The following is an 18,027-nucleotide window of genomic DNA, read 5'->3' as shown; positions in this document are numbered from 1 at the left end:
GTCTGTCCCTGTATATGAGAACCTGCAGGACTTTATAAAATGCAGGTAAAACAGAGACTTAGCATGAAGGGGGGGGGGACGATAAAGGAAGTTGACACCACCAAGCTCCTGTGTTGAGATTATGTATCATAGTGAAATATCCTAAAATATCTCTATATGAGCTAGTAGCTTTTACTGTTTTCAGTTTAATGTTTACAGGACTGTAGGATTTTAATTTCCTTGAAGGTAAGAATTGTGCCTACGATAAATTTTGACATATGTAGCTTGTTTGTGTATATATTTTTGATGCTGTAATTAATACTTGCAGTTAAGAAGGGAGAGATGTGTGTTTTAGTAAATGGACCTGCTTCCCTTCTCTCATTCACTGTGATTCTGTGGCTCTTACTTTCTTTAAGAAAGAAAACGCCCATAGTGCCCGTCATATCCAGCATGGTGCCTAGGGCACAGACCGGTCCAAATAAATCATTCTGAATAAACACTTGAGTCATTCTTTTTAAATAACATTCTTTTTTCATATTCTTCTCCATTATAGTTTTTCGTAGGATATTGAATATAGTTCTCTCTGCTGTACAGTCGCACCTTGTTCCTTGAGTCACTCTTGAATTGCTCTATGCCTCAGATTTGTCTCAGAGCTTATGTAATAAAGTGCAGTGTATGCCACCGACTTTCAGCCTCATGTACTCTTCTCTTCATTGCCAAACATTTATCACCCCGAACTCCACACTGATGGATCTTAAGAAGGTTCTTAGAGTAATTGTGAAAGGTCCTGGGTTATTTTTCATACCTCATCTTACAATTCCATTAAATTAATTAGAAATGATTTGTGTTTTGTAGACTTCTGAACAAGAAACAAAAGGTCTTCCAAGTAAAAAAGGAATTGTACAGTCCATTGTTGGTCAAGGCTATCATCGTAAAATAGTTCTGGCATCACAGTCCATCCAGAATACTGTTTATAAGTAAGTATTTTGCCAAGAGAAAGTGTATATGTTTAATACTATTTCATAATAGTGTTATTTATTTAAAAATATGGTTGGAAATCACCTCATAGGAGGAGCCACTTTGTAACTAGATTTTATTGCTGCTTCAGCAAATAGACTGCTGTACACAGGTCAGCAGTCAATGTTATTTCATACATGATTTTGGTTTATTATATCCATGGGTGTTGAGGTTGTTGCCCTAAGAAACCCTGGTCTATTCAGTGCCATTATCCAGAATGTCCAGAAGAGGGCATCTTGTTGTTTCCTTGTTATATAGTTGATCATTGATGCTTTTCATTTAGTTATTATTTTCTCATAGTCCCAAAAGCTAATTCCTTAGTACTAGGAGAAAAAAGTACTATTATATATATATCAACAGAGGTAATATAAAGCTGCCTCATGTAGAACAGGTTTTCAACTGAACAACTTTTAAATATGACCAACTTTATCTCTTACAAAGATTCCAATTTGGAGTTGCTACTATTTCTAAAGTAGTAGGCTTTGTAAAAAAATTTCTGCTTTTCTCTTCTGTCCAAAGTAAAATTGTTCAGTGCCGTTTAAAAGTTTTCCCAAAGTTTCAAAAATGTATCTGGCACACAATAATTTGTTCTTTATTTCAACAGTAATATAGATTTCTTTCAAAGACAAGTTAAAGCATCACTTCCCTACCATTTTAAAATTGTTACACCTTTTCCCTTTTTTCTCCCTAATAAAGCTGATTCAGCTTGATATATAAAGCCAACAGAAAATTATATAAAATCTCAACAAAGTTATAAGACTGGTAACATTACTTTTTCACAAGGTAACTATAAGTAAGATATTTTTAAAAGCAAACGTCAACCAAAACAAAGCTCAGATGTGAAAATCTACTTTTTCCCTTCTTTTCCGTTCTGATTGTATCTGTCCTGGCCTTCGCTACAGTTCTTATTGTCTGTAACTCCTTTATTAGATTAACACCGGCATTGCAGGTATCCGTCAGGTTGTCCCCGAGGTCCCATTCCAGTAGAAACAGCGTCGTGTATAATGTATATACTTGCAATCTTTTACTTATACTTTACATCCTATATACAGACATACCTCCCTGTACTGCACTCAGCTATTTCTATGTTGCACTTTGCAGATGTTGCTTTTTTTTTTTTTCTTACAAATTGAAGGTTTGTGACAGCCCTAAGTGGAGCAAGTCTCTTGGTGCCATTTTTCCAGTAATAGCTCTTCACTGTGTAATCTCTGTGTCACATTTTGGTAATTCTTGGCACATTCTCAGACTTTTTCGTCATTATTTACACTTCCTCAGACTTTTTCGTCATTATTTGATATGGTGATCAGTGATCATTGATGGTACTTTTGCAAGAAGATTTTGACTCACTAAAGGGTCGTGATAGTTAGCATTTAACAATTAATATTTCTTAAGATATGTACATTGGCTATTTTTTTTAGACATCATGTTGTTGCAAACTTAATAGACCACAGCATAGTGTAGGCATTCCTTATATATCCAGTGGGAAACCAAAAAATTTTTGTGTGACTTATTTTATTGTGATACTGTCTTTATTGTGGTGGTCTGGAACCGAACCCATGATGTCCCCAAGGTACTCCTCTATGATATTTAGGCCTTGGACTCTTTAGCATTCTCTCATAACTGCTTGTATTACCATTTCTACCTGTCCGAGGGCAAAGCCTTTATTATTTAGTTACATTGGTTTTATTCCTGATAATAGGGAAGTCTTATTTATGGTTGTCATTTTGTTAGCTGACTTGGGTTTGTTCTTTTCAGTGATGGACAGTCTTCAGCCATTCCTGTAGCCAGTATGGAGTTTGCAGCCATTTGTCTCCGAAATGCCTTGCTGCTGTTACCTGAAGACCAGCAAGATCCGAAGCAGGAAAATGGATCTAAAAACAGTAATCAGTTAGGCGGCAACGCGGAGAGCGGTGAGAGCAGCGATGCTTGCAGGTATCCCGACCGCTTCGACCTCCCTCGGCCAGGTCTGCGGGGCTTCGTTAGTCAGCTTTGTCCAGTAGATGAGTTCCTAAAATCTGCAGCCAGAATTTCCAAAGTTTTCTGTTTTGAGTGATAGGAAGTATGAATGTATAAGTATTTCTGGGAAATTCCCTGGCGGCCTAGTGGATTCCACGCTTTCACTGTAGAGGCCTGGGTTTAGTCCATGGTTGGGGAACTAAGATCCCACAAGCCACGCAGCATGGCCAAATGTATATACAAATATATATATATATATATTTTTTTTTCTTTCTCTACAAGAGAAAAAAAAGGTGAAGGCCAAGTGAGGAGAGAATCTTAAAAAAGAAAAGTAGAAAGTAAGCTTTTCACTGCCATGAGGAATCATTGCAAGAAATCCTGTTGCTATCAGAGATGGCTTTTTTAAAAAAAACCTTTATTAAAATAAATACTTAAATCCCTAAAACTTCTCTTTTCTTATTATTTTCTGCCTTTTCTCTTAACATACTAAACCACTGACCTTCAGGATATTTCTGTATATTTCTGATTTTCTACATTAAATGAAATATTATGCCAATCTATAGAAATTGGGGGTCTTCCCAGGTGACTCAGTGGTAAAGAATCAACACAGGCTCAATCCCTGGATTGGGAAGATCCTCTGGAGTAGGGAATGGCTGCCCACTCCGGTATTCTTGCCTGGAAAATTCCATGGAGACAGAAGCATGGCGGGCTACAGTCCATGGGGTTGCAAAGAGTCAGACATGACTGACTGACTAAGCACCAAGTGCACAGAAATTGGGAGAATTCTATCTCCTAATAAAACAAACACTATTATATGTAAAGAGCTCTTTTTTACATATGGTACCTTTAAACTCGAGTCTTCCATCTCAGCATCTTTTCTAAGATGCTAAAAATATAATGTTTATTATAGAAAATTTGAAATAAAAATTTTGGAATTTTTTTCCCTCAATCAAGGGGTTATGCTTTACTGTAGTTGGTAAAAGACAACTAGAAGAATGAGAAATTTGTAAAAATACTGGAATGGTTTCCTTTGTATAGTAGAGATATTGTTTTCTGTTACAGATTTTTTAAAGCGGTAGGGAAAAGAAGCTAATACATGGTATAGCTTTTTTTTTTTTTAATTTCTTGGCTGCACCGTGGAGCATGTGGGATCCCAGTTCCCCAACCAGGGATCGAACCTGTGTCCCCTGCATTGGAAACACAGAGTCTTAACCACTGGACCACTAGAAAAGTCCCTATGCTACAGCTTTAACATGTTAGTGATACTGCATTACCAAGTATTTTTCAGTTTGATTCTTTTACACTTTTTTCATTAAAAAATTGCATGAGAGTGGGGATAGGGAGATGAAACTTTATCAATATATTTGATTATTTGTGCTCTTCATAATTAGGACTCTATCTTTATTTTAGCAGTAAAAGCCACGATGGAGACAAATGCATTCCAGCTCCACCTTCTTCCCCATTGAGAAAACAGGAGTTAGAAAACTTAAAGTGAGTATCTAAACAAAATTAGCATTGCATTGGTCCTTTATTTTGTTAATATTATGAATTGCATTGATTAAGTGTCAGATATTAAACCAACCTTTCAGTCTTGTGATTTAAGCCTACTAGGCAGGATGTATTTACTACCTTTTTAATAAACTGTTGGATTGAGTCTTTTTGTGAGGAGTGTTTGCTCCCATGCTCACAAGGAAAGGTGGTCCATGCCCTTCATTCCTGTAGATGTCTTGTTTAGGTGTTAGTTTCAGGGTTATGCTGAACATATGAATGAGTTGGAAAGTACTTCCTCTGTTTTCTGAAAGAGTTTATCTAATCTAGGTGTTGTTCCTTCCTCAGATGATTGATAGAATTCACCAGTAAAACCATCTGGGCTAGGGTCTTTGTGGGAAAGGTTGAATAGTGAATTGAAGTTCTTCGGTAGTTAAGTGCTATTCAGATTTTCTCTGTCTATCTCTATCAGTTTGGGTAAGTTATGTTATTGCCTATGTAGATTTACAAACCCCATTATATTTGCTTTGAACAGTCATGTATATGTTAAAAGAAACAGAGCAGTCTTTTATGTCTAACTACATGAGTACCATTTCCTGATGATTCTCATTTTTATAGAAAATCAATCTGAAGATCTCCCATCAGTATCTCCCATCAGTTTTTCCTAAGGTTTTATGTTGTTTTGTTTTCCTTTTTAAATCTAAAGTTGTCTTCATTTCCTCTTCATTCTTGGAGGATGTTTTCATTGCATAAAAGTGTTTTAGGTCTTGTTCTGTTTTCAGTCGGCTTTTCCGAGACGGCACCGCATCGTCTCTAGCCGCCGGTGTCTGACCTCAGCCGCTGTGTTACAGGTGCCATTTTCCTGTCCCTGTGGATTGTCTGTGTTTCGTTCAGCAGTTACACTATGATGGATCTAAGTGGGCTTTTCTTTGGTTTTAACCTCCCTTGGTGTTAGCTGACTTTCTTAAGTCTATAAATTTATCTTTCAACAAATTTGGGATGTTTTTGACCATTGTCTTTTCATGTTTTGGAAATAGGGTTAATGGTTCAGCATCTCTTAAGAATGATTTCAATAATAGGACTGCAAATTAAAATGGAAAGAAAGAGCCATCATTGCTTATGTTTTCACCTACTAAGTTGCAAAAAGTGACAAGAGTACAGTTGAGACGTTTCTGTATTGCCAGTAGCATTGTAAAGTTTTGGAAAGCATTTCATTTAATCACATTCTTTCCAACAAGCATTAGTGCTGATCTGTGCTAGCTGCAGGGGAATCAGAGGTAAAAGAAAAGGCACTGCTCTCAGTAGCAGATGGCAAACACTTAGGAGAAAACGGCGTTACTTATAGGCTAGTTACCAGGTGGTGGGATTTGGGGCGTGTCCTTTCTTCTTGTGATAATTTGATCACCCTAATAAGTGGGGAATGACTTCACATTATAATTTTACATTTCTTTCAATCCAAGGTGCTCAATCTGATGCCAAAGTTTATTGATCACCTATATTACTTTTACTGTGAACCTCCTGTTGGTAGGATTTACTGTTTTATTAAGGAAATTGATCTTTATCATTTGTCTTATAACACTGTTTCTGATATTTAGTTATAAAACAGTTTCATGTATTAAGTATCATATTTATCAATGTTCTTTACTTTGTTCCCCCATTTTGTGCGGTGTTTAGAAAGGCCTTCTTGCCTCCAAGATTTAAAGAATAATTTAGCCACATTTTTCTAGCACTTTTTGTTACACTGTCACAACCACCAATCTAAATTTTTGTTTTATCTAGAATTTATTTTATATAAGCTTAATAATGTAAGGCTCTCTCCATGTTTCATGTAATTTCTCATAATATATTTGATTAGTTTCATTTACCTTTCCAAATAAAGCTTTGGACAGAGCTATAAAATGCTAAGATTTGTGTCTAAATAGTTTACAGTTACATTTTTATAAAATAATGTATATATGTGTCTGCATGATAAAAGTCTGGAGGGATCTGTGTCAGAACCTTCATAGTGGTGGGATAACTGATGATTTTTATTTTGTTACTGGAATATCTGTTTCTTCCAACTTTTAAAACATGAAGTTACTCCATTAATCTTAATGAGTCTCTTTGGAGGAAAGACTGGCCATGTGCCCTTTTCTGGTCGTGTATCATCAGATCAGTGTGTTGATGGCATGGCATCGTTGTCAGCGAGCTCAGGGCTCCAGGCACCCTGTTCAACACAGCAACAGCTTTTTTTTTTGTCTGCGCTGGGCTTTGTCGCTGCCCGTGGGCCTTCCCTGGTTGCAGCGAGCAGAGACTACAGGCTAGTTGTGGCGTCTGGGCTTCTCTTGTGGAGCACAGGCTCAGTAGTTGTGGCGGACAGACTTAGTCGCCCAGACCAGGGGTCGAACCCACGTTCCCTGCCTTAGCAGGCGGATTCGTAATCACTGAACCACCAAGGAAGTCCAGACAACAGCTTTTTATCTCTTTATTCTGTCAAATTCCCACTTTGCAGTAATATAACCTCTCTTTCCTGGGTTATATATATGTGTAAATTCCCACTGTATCTTATTTTTGGGAAGAAAGCATTAATCTTCTGATTATATGAGGAAAATCTAAACTCTCAAATTTAGTTAGAAATAAGTTGGTCATTTAAGGTTTTAAAAGAAGCGTTTTTGTTTTTAACTTAAAGATAATTAAATTTTTTTTCCCAAGGTTTTATTTAAATTTTCTTGAATTCTTATTTCCTATATGAGTCAGAAGATAGCAAGAAAATAAAAAATACTATGACAAATAACTGGTGAAACAATGACAAAATATACAAAAGAATATAGCTATGGAGTGAAATAAAATGAAATTAAAAAAAAAATCAAATTCCAACCATATAGCTAAAATAAACTCACTATGTTGGATTTTTGTCCTGAGTGGAAATGTGAAAAAACAAAGCAAATTAAGTAAAGCTAATCTAGGTTTGGTATAAAGTGAGCTGATGTAAAGGGATGGATTGTAAATTTCAGCCAAGGCTGCATTTGGGAAAACGCTTTAAATTTGCCCCAGAAATGCACAGTTTCCCCCAGGACGCCTACTGTTCGCTACAGACGTCTCTGTCTGTGGGGCCACCACACTTCACGTGTACCTCAGGGCTCCTCTGTCGTTAGTAGGTTACTCTGTAGGGTGAAGAGTCCAAGTACCGTAGAGGCCCTGCAGTGTAAAGTGAATCTTAGCCAGTCTCAGGCTGCTTTCCCTCCTGTTGGGCGGCAGCTGACCAGCTTCCTCTGTGTCCTTCCAGTGAGATTTCTCATTACCATCCCAGCATATATATATATGGATTTTTACACTACAGCCATAGCCTTCCACACTGCTCTGTACCTTACTTTTCGCATTACAATGTGTCTGTAGAGATAGTTTGTATCAGTATAGAGCTCGGTTTCATTCTTTCTAATGGGTGCATTAGACTTCCCTGGTGGCTCAGACAGTAAAGCGTCTGCCTACAATGCGGGAGACCTGGGTTCAATCCCTGGGTCAGGAAGATCCTCTGGAGAAGGATATGGCAACCCACTCTAGTACTTTTGCCTAGAAAACCCCATGGGTGGAGGAGCCTGGTAGGCTACAGTCCTTGGGGTTGCAAAGAGTCGGACACGACTGAGCGACTTTACTTTCACTTTCACTAATGGGTGCATGCTGCTGCTGCTAAGTCGCTTCAGTCGTGTCTGACTCTGTGCGACCCCATAGACGGCGGCCCACCAGGCTCCCCCGTCCCTGGGATTTCCAGGCAAGAACACCGGAGTGGATTGCCATTTCCTTCACTAATGCATGAAAGGGAAAAGTGAAAGTGAAGTCGCTCAGTCGTGTCCGACTCTTCTCGACCCCATGGTCTGCAGCCTACCAGGCTCCTCCGTCCATGGGATTTTCCAGGCAAGAGTCCTGGAGTGGGGTGCCATTGCCTTCTCCAGTGGGTGCATACAATTGCATTATATGGATATGACTATTTAATGTTGATTTATAGTTACAGTGTTGTCAGTTTTTGCTGTTATAAATAATGCTGCGGTGATTTATCATTGTACACATTTAAGGGGAATCCTTTATGATGAATATTTGCAGCAATATTTGAGTTGGATTTAATTTTTCAAGTTTATTTGAATGAGTGCTAATCTTAGGATTGCTTTATGTGTGCATGTAATTTAAGATGTTTCTGCTTCCACACTGGTTGAACAGCTACCGAGTTGTGTAATTTAAATTTACCTTCTGTAAGTGGCACTATAAAACAGAAGGGTATGTGCAGGGTGGCATTCATCCTCTCAGAGAGTGTTGTGCCTTTGACAACTGTTTGCTTTCCACACATTCTAGCAGGAGGATTGGTGGTTTTCAGAGAGAAAAAAAAAATTACTTCCCTATTTTTGTGGAAAGGGACAGAGGGTCTCCACAGGGAATTCCATCATCATAAAGTGAGGTAAGATGGGTTTGCTGATACATACTAACCTTTTTTTCTTATGGAGCAGATGGGAGAAGGGAAATGGAACAAGATGGAAGGAGCCTTAGGGTAGATTTCTAAAAAGAACCGCTGGGCAGGACAGTAGTAACCATAATGTGGAGACAAATGGTGTGGGGGAAGGAGTCATAAAAGATTTGTGTCGTAATTTTCAAAGCTATAAAAGCTCCCAGCATAGTTGGGTGTGTTAGAGGGCAGTTCTGTGGCAGGAGCCAGCTGTCTTCTGCAGAAAGGAGGAGCCTGAGCACATTGGTTCTCCTTTGAGATCCTAGAATTGTCAGAGATTTTATCTGTTTCTAACCTGAATTCATTTATACGATTGGAAACGTGTATGAGGAGTGCATAGTTTAGTTTTTATGGACTGTTATATTTTGACCCCTCTATGCTCTAATACCCAAGACACCAATGCAAAACCTCACTTCCTCTTTTCCAGCATAACTAATACGCAGTAAATTATCATGACGGTTCTAATGACCACTTCTTACTGTATGGATTCAGACAGAGCTTCTTGACTAGTTTCCTTTTTTTTTTTTTTTTTTTTGTACATGAATGAAGATGGTTCCCCAAAAAAATCATTCTAACCAAGTTACAGGTATGTTTTCAGAAGGCATAGGATACCGGAAGCAATTGTGAGATTCTGTATTAAAATCAAGGTAGCTTTCAGAAAAAAATATTCTCAAAATTAAAACAGAAATTTGTCCCCCAAGCAGGAAGAAGTCTCAGAAATTAATGGTTTAATCATGAGGCTCAGATGAATTTAGAGATACTGATACATTGGGTCAAGAAGGCATGCATATAATGACACTGTAAGAATATTCCTTTATTTCCTGAACCACCCAAAGCAAAGCCATTGGTTTCATGCGGTTAAGAAAACACGTGCGCAGACACGCATACTCACTCTCACTCCAGTCTTGAGTTAAATAAGTGCTCTGACTTACATTATTGAAATGAAAGGTGATTCTATTTCTCAGTTTTTGTCTGAGAGAAATGAAAATTTGTCCACGTAAGAATTTTAAAGCAGTTTTACTTTTGATAGACAAAAAGTAGAAATAACCTAGGCATGTATCAGTGGGAGATTGGCTTAACTAAATTGTTGGCTAGGAATTCCCTAGTTGTCCCGTTGTTAGGACTCCAAGCTCCCATTGCAAGAGGCCTGGTCGGGGAAACAGATCCCACATGCCAGTCACTCAGTGCAACCAAAAATTCTTTCTAACATAAATAGGGACTTCCCTGGTGGTTCAGTGGCTAAGACTCCACGCTTCCAACTCAAGGGGCCTGAGTTTGATTCCCTGGTCAGGGAACTAGGTCCTGTATGCTGAAACTAAAGATCCCACATGCCCCAGGTAAGATCGAGTGAAGCCAAATTAAATTTTTTTAATTTTAAGAAATAAAATAAATTACAGGCCACTCTGTATATTGGAATACTGCTCAGCTGTAAAAAGAACAAGCTGCTGCTGCACTAGTCAGCATGATGCAAATCTCAAAACATTTTGTTTCTTCTTTACTCAGTGTAAGGTACATACGTATGATTCTATTTATACCATTTGTACGACAGGCAGAAGCTGTCCTAACTTATGTTCATAGAAATGGGAACAGTGCTTGGGGAATTGACTGGAAGGAATCTTTCTGGGGTGAAAGAAATATTCTGTGTCTTAATTGGACTGGCGGTTTACATGTATATGTTCAAACTTACCAAACTGTACATTTAAGATGATGTATTTTAAGATGATATAAAAATCATACCTAACTTTAAATAGTTTTAAGAAATTTTGAAAATTTTCAAAATTCATATAACTCTAAGTATATTCTTTGGGGGAATACAATTAACCAGTAATGATTAATGAATGGTCAGTTTCTCTGACATATCACTCATAGGGTGACATGTGGAAAACTTGGTGTTTTAAGAGCAACAAAAAAACTCTCCTTGTATTTTACATGTATTCCTTAGACGCTAAAGCCTCAGTATCTAAAATCACAATCACTCATCACTGGGCCCTGAGCACATGGGACGTGGCTGGTGAAAGGCACACACAGATGTATGATACACACCCATTTTAGGACATCTAAACCTGTAATATATGTTAGTAATGTTGTGTATTGATTATGTTGAAATGACATGTTAGATATATTGGGTTAATTTTAAAATATGGAAATTAATTCCACTGTTTTTTTTTTTAATGTGTCTACTGGAAAATAATGGCCCCGATTACATTCCTCTTGGACAGTGCTGCCGCTAAGGTTTTAGAACCATTTGAAGTGTTTGTATTTTTTGACACGTGGTTTTTACCAGTGTGTGATACTGTTCTATGCCAGTTTTCTCACATGCCACAAAATTTAGCCTAGCATCTCATCAGAAAATTTCGTCTTCAAAAGGCCTAACTCCCAAATGACTCTTACAGTGCAAAAACATGTACAGGGTTGATATTTTGGCCATATGCTTTGATTTAAATATTAATGTTGCCACGTGCATTTGGGAGATAATGATTTTCTTACACACTATACACACCTAATATAAGGGTTGACTTCTTACACTATACACACCTAATATAAGGGTTGACTTTTTTTTAAGTCAAAATTTATTGACCATCACTGATAATTGGCTTAGCAGTAATGAATCTGCCTGCAGGAGTTGAGGGTTCAATCCCTGGGTCAGGAAGATCCTCTGGAGAAGGAAATGGCAACCCACTCCACTATTCTTGCCTGGAGAATCCCATGGATGGGGGAGCCTGGGAGGCTACAGTCCATGGGGTTGCAAAGAGTCAGACAGGACTTAGCAACAAAACAACAAAATAACTGATCACATATTTTTAAAAGAGCTGTACTGAGATACAATCCACATACCATACGATTCACCCGTGTAAAGTGTACCATCCCGGGACTGTTCGTTTATTCACAGCACTGTGCAGTCATCACCGCGGTCAGTTTCAGGACCCTGCACCCTTTGGCTGTAACCCCTTTCTCTTCAGTCTACTCCCCAGCCTTAATCAGTCCACTTTTTGTCTCTCTAGATTACCTGTTTTGCACTTTCCTGTGAATGGGATTATGTAATATGTGGGTTTTATGACTAGCTTCTTTCACTTACAATGTTTTCAAGGTTCATTCAAGTTGTAGCCTATATCAGTATTTCATTCATTTTTATTTCTGAATAATATTCCATTGTATGGATATACCACATTTAGTTTATTCAATTCATTTTGGATTGTTTGCATCTTTAGGCTACTAGGAATAATGCTGCTCTATACATTCATGTACAAGTCTTTGTGTAGACATGCTGTTTATTTTTCTACCTAGAAGTGGAATTGCTGGGCCCCATGGTAACTATTTAATTGTTTAAGGAATTACCAGACTGTTTTGTAAAGTGGCTGCACCATTAACAATCCCACCAGCAGTGTATGAAGTGAAGTGAAGTGAAGTTGCTCAGTCATGTCTGACTCTTTGTGACCCCATGGACTGTAGCCTACCAAGTTCTTCTGTCCATGGGATTTTCCAGGCAATAGTACTGGAGTGGATTGCCATTTCCTTCTCCAGAGGATCTTCCCGACTCAGGGATCGAACCTGGGTCTCCTGCATTGTAGACAGATGCTTTATCATGTGAGCCACCAGGCAAGTCCAGCAGTGTATGAGAGTTGCAATTTCTTCACATCCACACCAACACTTGTTATTCATCTTTTTTATTATATGGATACATTGTAGTGGGTATGAAGTGGTATCTCACTATGGCTTTTTTTTTTTTTTTTCCTGACCTCTGGAAGCTCTTTTTCCTAATTTTATTTTATTTTTAAACTTTACATAATTGTATTAGTTTTGCCAAATATCAAAATGAATCCGCCACAGGTATACATGTGTTCCCCATCCTGAACCCTCCTCCCTCCTGCCTCCCCATACCATCCCTCTGGGTCATCCCAGTGCACTAGCCCCAAGCATCCAGTATCGTGCATCGAACCTGGACTGGCAACTCGTTTCTTACATGATATTTTACATGTTTCAATGCCATTCTCCCAAATCTTCCCACCCTCTCCCTCTCCCACAGAGTCCATAAGACTGTTCTATACATCAGTGTCTCTTTTGCTGTCTCGTACACCGGGTTATTGTTACCATCTTTCCCTGAAACCTAGTGATGTTGAGCATCTTTTCACGTGCTTATTGGACACTTGTATCTTTTTCTTTAGAGAAATGTTTATTGAAATCCTTTGCTGTTTTATAGAGGGGTTAGTTGTCTTTTTTATTGTTGAGTTGTAAGAGTTACTTATATATTCTAGGCCCAGGGTCCTTATCAGATATATGACTTGTAAATATTTTCTCTAATTCTGCCTGTTGTCTTTTCAGGTTTTTTGCAGGTGTTTTTGAATCTCAAATATTTTTGATTTTGACAAAGTTCAATTTATGTTTTATTCTTTTATTGACTATACTTCTCGTGTCAGATCGAAGAATCCTCTGCCAAATCCAAGGTCATGAGATTTACCCCTATGTTTTCATCTAAGAGTTAAATAATTTTATTCAGCACTACATTTAGGTCTTTGATCCATTTTGAGTTAATTTTTGTATATGAGGTAAGGGCTCAACATATTAATCCTTTTGCATAGAAGTATCTTATTAATGGGCTTCCCTGGTAGCTCAGACAGTAAAGAATCCGCCTGCAGTGTGGTAGACCTGGGTTTGATCCCTGGGTTGGGAAGCTCCCCTGGAGGAGAGCATGGCAACCCACTCCAGTATTCTTGCCTGGAGAATCCCATGGACAGAGGAGCCTGGCGGGCTAAGGTCCATAGGGTCGCAAAGAGTCGGACATGACTGAGCACTAAGCACATCTTATTAATAGTAAAAAAAGAAGTCCACAAGGTTAGTCACATTAACATTTCATTGTTGCATGATATTTTAATAACTGTCATGGGTATGTACAAAGTCTTATATGTTGCATATTACAGGACATCTTTGTTATTCATTCTGAGATTGTGATAGTAGCGAACTTTTAATTTCTAAAGATAAATTAGAGGCTTCTCTAGAACCTGGAAAAGAGTATAACTGAACTGGAAAAGGGCAAGAAATAATGTTGGGGCCAATATGGGAAGTGTCTGTATGAGAAAATCAGAGCATACAAAATAAAAACGAAATTTCAAATTAGTCTTTTTTTTTTTTGCTGACACAGTTAATTTCAATATTTCTTTCTTTCTTTTCTTTTTTTTTTTAGTAAGAGGCTCAAAATGGATAAAAGGAAATGTTCGGACCAAATTTAACTCGGCCCAGTTATTCCACAAGTATAAATTATGGAACCTTAATTGGTTCTTATAGACTTCTGATGTGACCCCCAGTGAATCATTTCCCATTCCCTTAAAAGGGACCTCCCATGGCCCAGTGTTTATAAAAGAGGATGAGCCAAACAAATGGTGGATAACATAAATATCACAGGCAGTTTTAGTGTACTTAAGGAATCCTATTTCTTTTGGTCTTAGCCAAGTACTTCTATTGTAGTTGGAGAGACATACCTAAAACAGTATCTTGACTAATAATCTCCTGACTCTCATATTGCTCTTGTTAGGAGCTCAGCCCCGATTCACTCTCTTAACTGGGTCTGATCCTACGGAAACATGTTCATCTAGGAAACTCTTCCAGAAAAGGGAACCTGCCTGTGGGATCCATCCTTCATCTTATCAGCAGCTTGTCTTCACACAGCACGATTCACATCTGAGTCCCGGGACCCCATTTAGATGAATGGTGATTGGATTAATCACAAGCCAGGGTTGGGATAATTCTTCAGTGGTCTCCCACTCTGGAGAAACCCCACAGGGCTCCTGCTGGCACTGGACAAATCGTTTAACCCGTTTGGGCCTTTCTTTCCTCTTCTGTCAAGTTAGATTGCATGATCTTACGGTCCTGCCCGTGTGTAAGGTGCTGTGTCTGTGATGGTTGCATTTTACTTGCTGCCTGGGGTAGGACTGGATTCCTTGAGATGCTAGATTTGGTTGAAGAGGAAAACTTTCTCAGCTTTTTTGAGCTGGTCCTCTCTCGGTATTGGATTTGGGGTGTGTTTATCAGTAAGGCTCTTAGTAACAGAACAGTTACTAGAAAGCGAAGTGTTTACAGAAGACATAAAGCTTTAAATTTTAAGAGCTGGAGTTGACAAGTTTAACATTTTCTAGATTTCTGTAGATAAATGGAAACAGTTTGAAATGTACATTTAAAAAATTTTAAATCCAGTACCATATTTAATTTGTTAGAAGAAATTCTTTATAGGATGTTTTGAGCCAGTTTTTCAAATAACGTGTGTCACGAGGTCACTTTGTGAATTTATTTACCTTTGACAAATGGTGACTGACTGGGCTTACCCCCAGTGTAGCCTCTCTTGATACGGGTTGAGCTGTTTGCCAGCAACGGTCCATCTAGTCAAAGCTATGGTTTTTCCAGTAGTCACGGATGGATGTGAGAGTTGGACTGTAAAGAAAGCTTAGTGCCAAAGAATTGATGCTTTTGAACTGTGGTGTTGGAGAAGACTCTTGAGAGTCCCTTGGACTGCAAGGAGATCCAACCAGTCCATTCTGAAGGAAATGTCTTGAATATTCATTGGAAGGACTGATGCTGAAGCTGAAACTCCCAATATTTTGGCCACCTGATGCGAAGAACTGACTCATTGGAAAAGACCCTGATGCTGGGAAAGATTGAAAGCGGGAGGAAAAGGGGATGACAGAGGATGAGATGGCTGGATGGCATCACCGCCTCGATGGACATGAGTCTGAGTGAACTCCGGGAGTTGGTGATGGATAGGGAGGCCTGGCGTGCTGCAGTCAGTGGGGTCACAAAGAGTCGGACACGACTGAGTGGCTGCATTGACTTTGCTGTTTCAGGCACTTGGTTTAGATTCGTTTTACCCACAGAATATAGGCTTGACACATTTAATGCCCAGTCTTAAATGGCTTGTTGCTGTAGTTTGGTCTTTTAAGGAAAAAAATTTCCCTGTTTCTCTCCTTTCTTTGTTCTTTTTTGTTCTGTTCTTTACCAGGGGTTGGCATTCTGTGGCTCTAGAGCCAGCTCCTCCAGCGTGTGGAGGGGCGGGCAGGGTTGTATGGGATCCCCCACGGGGGAGGGGTGCGCAGCAGGGCGGGTGAAGCAAGCAAGTCCCTTCCCCTGAGGTATAGTTCTTCCGGTCTGATGACCTGTCAGATCCACTGAGCGGTTGGTCAAGCAGATTGGACAGTGACTCGAGGAAGTGGTGGGGCAGGTTGGGGCGGCGGGGGGGTCAGTATTTTAAGTAGCAGCTATCAGAAGTGAAGCGATTTCTCCAGAGCCAAGCGTGTTTCTGGTGTGACCAGTTTGCAGGAATTATGCAGCGTGGAATGTTGTTTCCCAAGAGGAAATAGAGGTTGAGCGAGAGGGTGGTAAGAGATGCCTTAGGGTGGATGAGAAGGCACTCCATCCGAGAAGAGGAGTATGAATGTTAGTTATAGTTTCATGCAAGGAAATGTACTTGAATGTGATGACTCTTGAGCAGAGAGTTTTGTGTTCACGTATTCAAGTATTTTTTAATAGGGAGCTTGCTTTAGTAGTAGAATCTTTCACCCTGTTCTAATTTGACATGGTGTCTCGTGGGGAAAAAGGTAAAAACTGAGGAAAACCAGTTTTCACCTCTTACACAATTATAGTTCAGGAAGCAGAATCCTGCTGCAAATCTTACATGACTGATTTCTGGACCCAAAGTGGGCTTGACAGTGGGCTAGAGCAGTAATAGCCCCCCTACTGTCAGGAGAGGCCAGGGCAGGCTTTTCCCAGCAAGCCTGCCTGAGGCGAGGCCTGTCCTAGACTCTGGCCCTGGAGCCTACGTCTGGGAGCCGGAGAGGAGTCGGCTTCCTCAGCAAGGTGGCCTGCCACCTGGGCAGGTGGGCGTCTGGGTGCCAGAGAAGTAGATCTGCGGTGCTGAAAGCTGAATCTTACAGTGCTGGCCTGTTAAACACCTATGCAGACACTGAGAAATTGCTCCAGCCTTTGTGTAGGAAACAAAAGAGGCAAGCTTCTGCTTTTAAGGAGCTTGTGTTTTGCCCTGGCCTTTGGCAAGAGTCACAGACGGAAACGAATATTCAGTTGTGTGACTGTCATTCAAGTGACCGTGAGTTGATGATGACCTAGGGCCTCTGGAGACCTACGCCTTTATTTTTATTTTTTATTTATTTATTCTTGACTGCTCTGGGTCTTCGTTGCTGCGCATGAGCTTTCTCTAGCTGCGGCGAGCAGGGGCTCTGCTCTAGCTGTGGTGGGAGGACTTTTCTTGTTGCAGAGCGCGAGCTCCAGGGTACGCAGGCTTCCGTGGTTGTGGCACATGGGCTTAGTTGCCCCGTGGCATGTGGGATCTTCCAGGCAAGGGATCAAACCAGTGTCCCCTGCATTGCAAGGCAGATTTTTAACCACTAGACCACCAGGGAAGCCCAAGACCCCGGCCTTTAAAAGTCATTCTTTTTCTTCATAAGCAGTGCATATCTGAGTGATGAATGAATGTTTATTGCCATTCAAAAATAAAACTATAAATAAACCAAAAGAGGAAATTAAGTCACCCTAATCTCACCACACAGAGCTGAAGTGCTCCTGAAAATAGGAGATAACCAGCCAGTGCCTCCCTCCTTTGGGCCCTGGAGTCTTCCATCACAGAGGACTCCCCCTGCGTTGTTGCCATGGGATGGCCTTGTTAGTGAAGACAGCTGTTGGAGACATGAGGGTGACTGTAGGCTTGTCAGGAAAATCCCTTTGGTAATGACACTGCTTGCTGCTCTTAAGTACTCTCTTCTATGAACAGGGTTCGGATTTTAAATTAGGTGCTCAGTAACAAAATTTAAACTTGTAACGTTTCAATTAAATTCTGTTTTCTTCCTGTTTAAAAAGGCAGATTATGGGACTTCCCTGGCAGTCCAGTAGTTAAGGCTCCATGCTCCCAATGCAGGGACCGCAGGTTCTATCCCTGGTCGGGGAACTAAGATCCCTCATGCCACACAACACAGCCAAAAAGTAAAAAGAACAATAATAAATGATAAAAAGATAGGTTGCATGTGCGTGCATAGTTATGTATGCACTAGAAAAATCATAATGTAATCCATTCTTTATACTTTATTTTTAGGGCAGTCTTGTGAACTGACAAGCAGTGTGAT

The 18,027-nt window shown here is 39.7% G+C and overlaps 1 protein-coding gene across 2 annotated transcripts in view; it reads left to right on the top strand.

The window, feature by feature from the left end:
• CNOT10 (CCR4-NOT transcription complex subunit 10) overlaps positions 1 to 18,027 on the top strand; it is a 58,537-nt gene that overhangs the window by 30,855 nt on the left and 9,655 nt on the right. The window contains exons 11-13 of one of the 2 annotated variants that reach the window (XM_027522784.1): positions 835 to 956; positions 2,752 to 2,928; positions 4,366 to 4,443. In XM_027522784.1, coding sequence (XP_027378585.1) covers positions 835 to 956; positions 2,752 to 2,928; positions 4,366 to 4,443 — 377 coding nt within the window. Of the gene's footprint in view, positions 1 to 834; positions 957 to 2,751; positions 2,929 to 4,362; positions 4,444 to 18,027 lie in introns of both variants that reach the window. The other variant, XM_027522783.1, reaches the window with a different exon arrangement.

The sequence above is a fragment of the Bos indicus x Bos taurus genome, chromosome 22 (assembly GCF_003369695.1).
Source record: "Bos indicus x Bos taurus breed Angus x Brahman F1 hybrid chromosome 22, Bos_hybrid_MaternalHap_v2.0, whole genome shotgun sequence".
In the NCBI taxonomy this organism is placed as follows: Eukaryota; Metazoa; Chordata; class Mammalia; order Artiodactyla; family Bovidae; genus Bos; species Bos indicus x Bos taurus.
The sequence above is the reverse complement of the archived record's forward strand: the minus strand, read 5'-3'. Positions and strand labels throughout refer to the sequence as shown.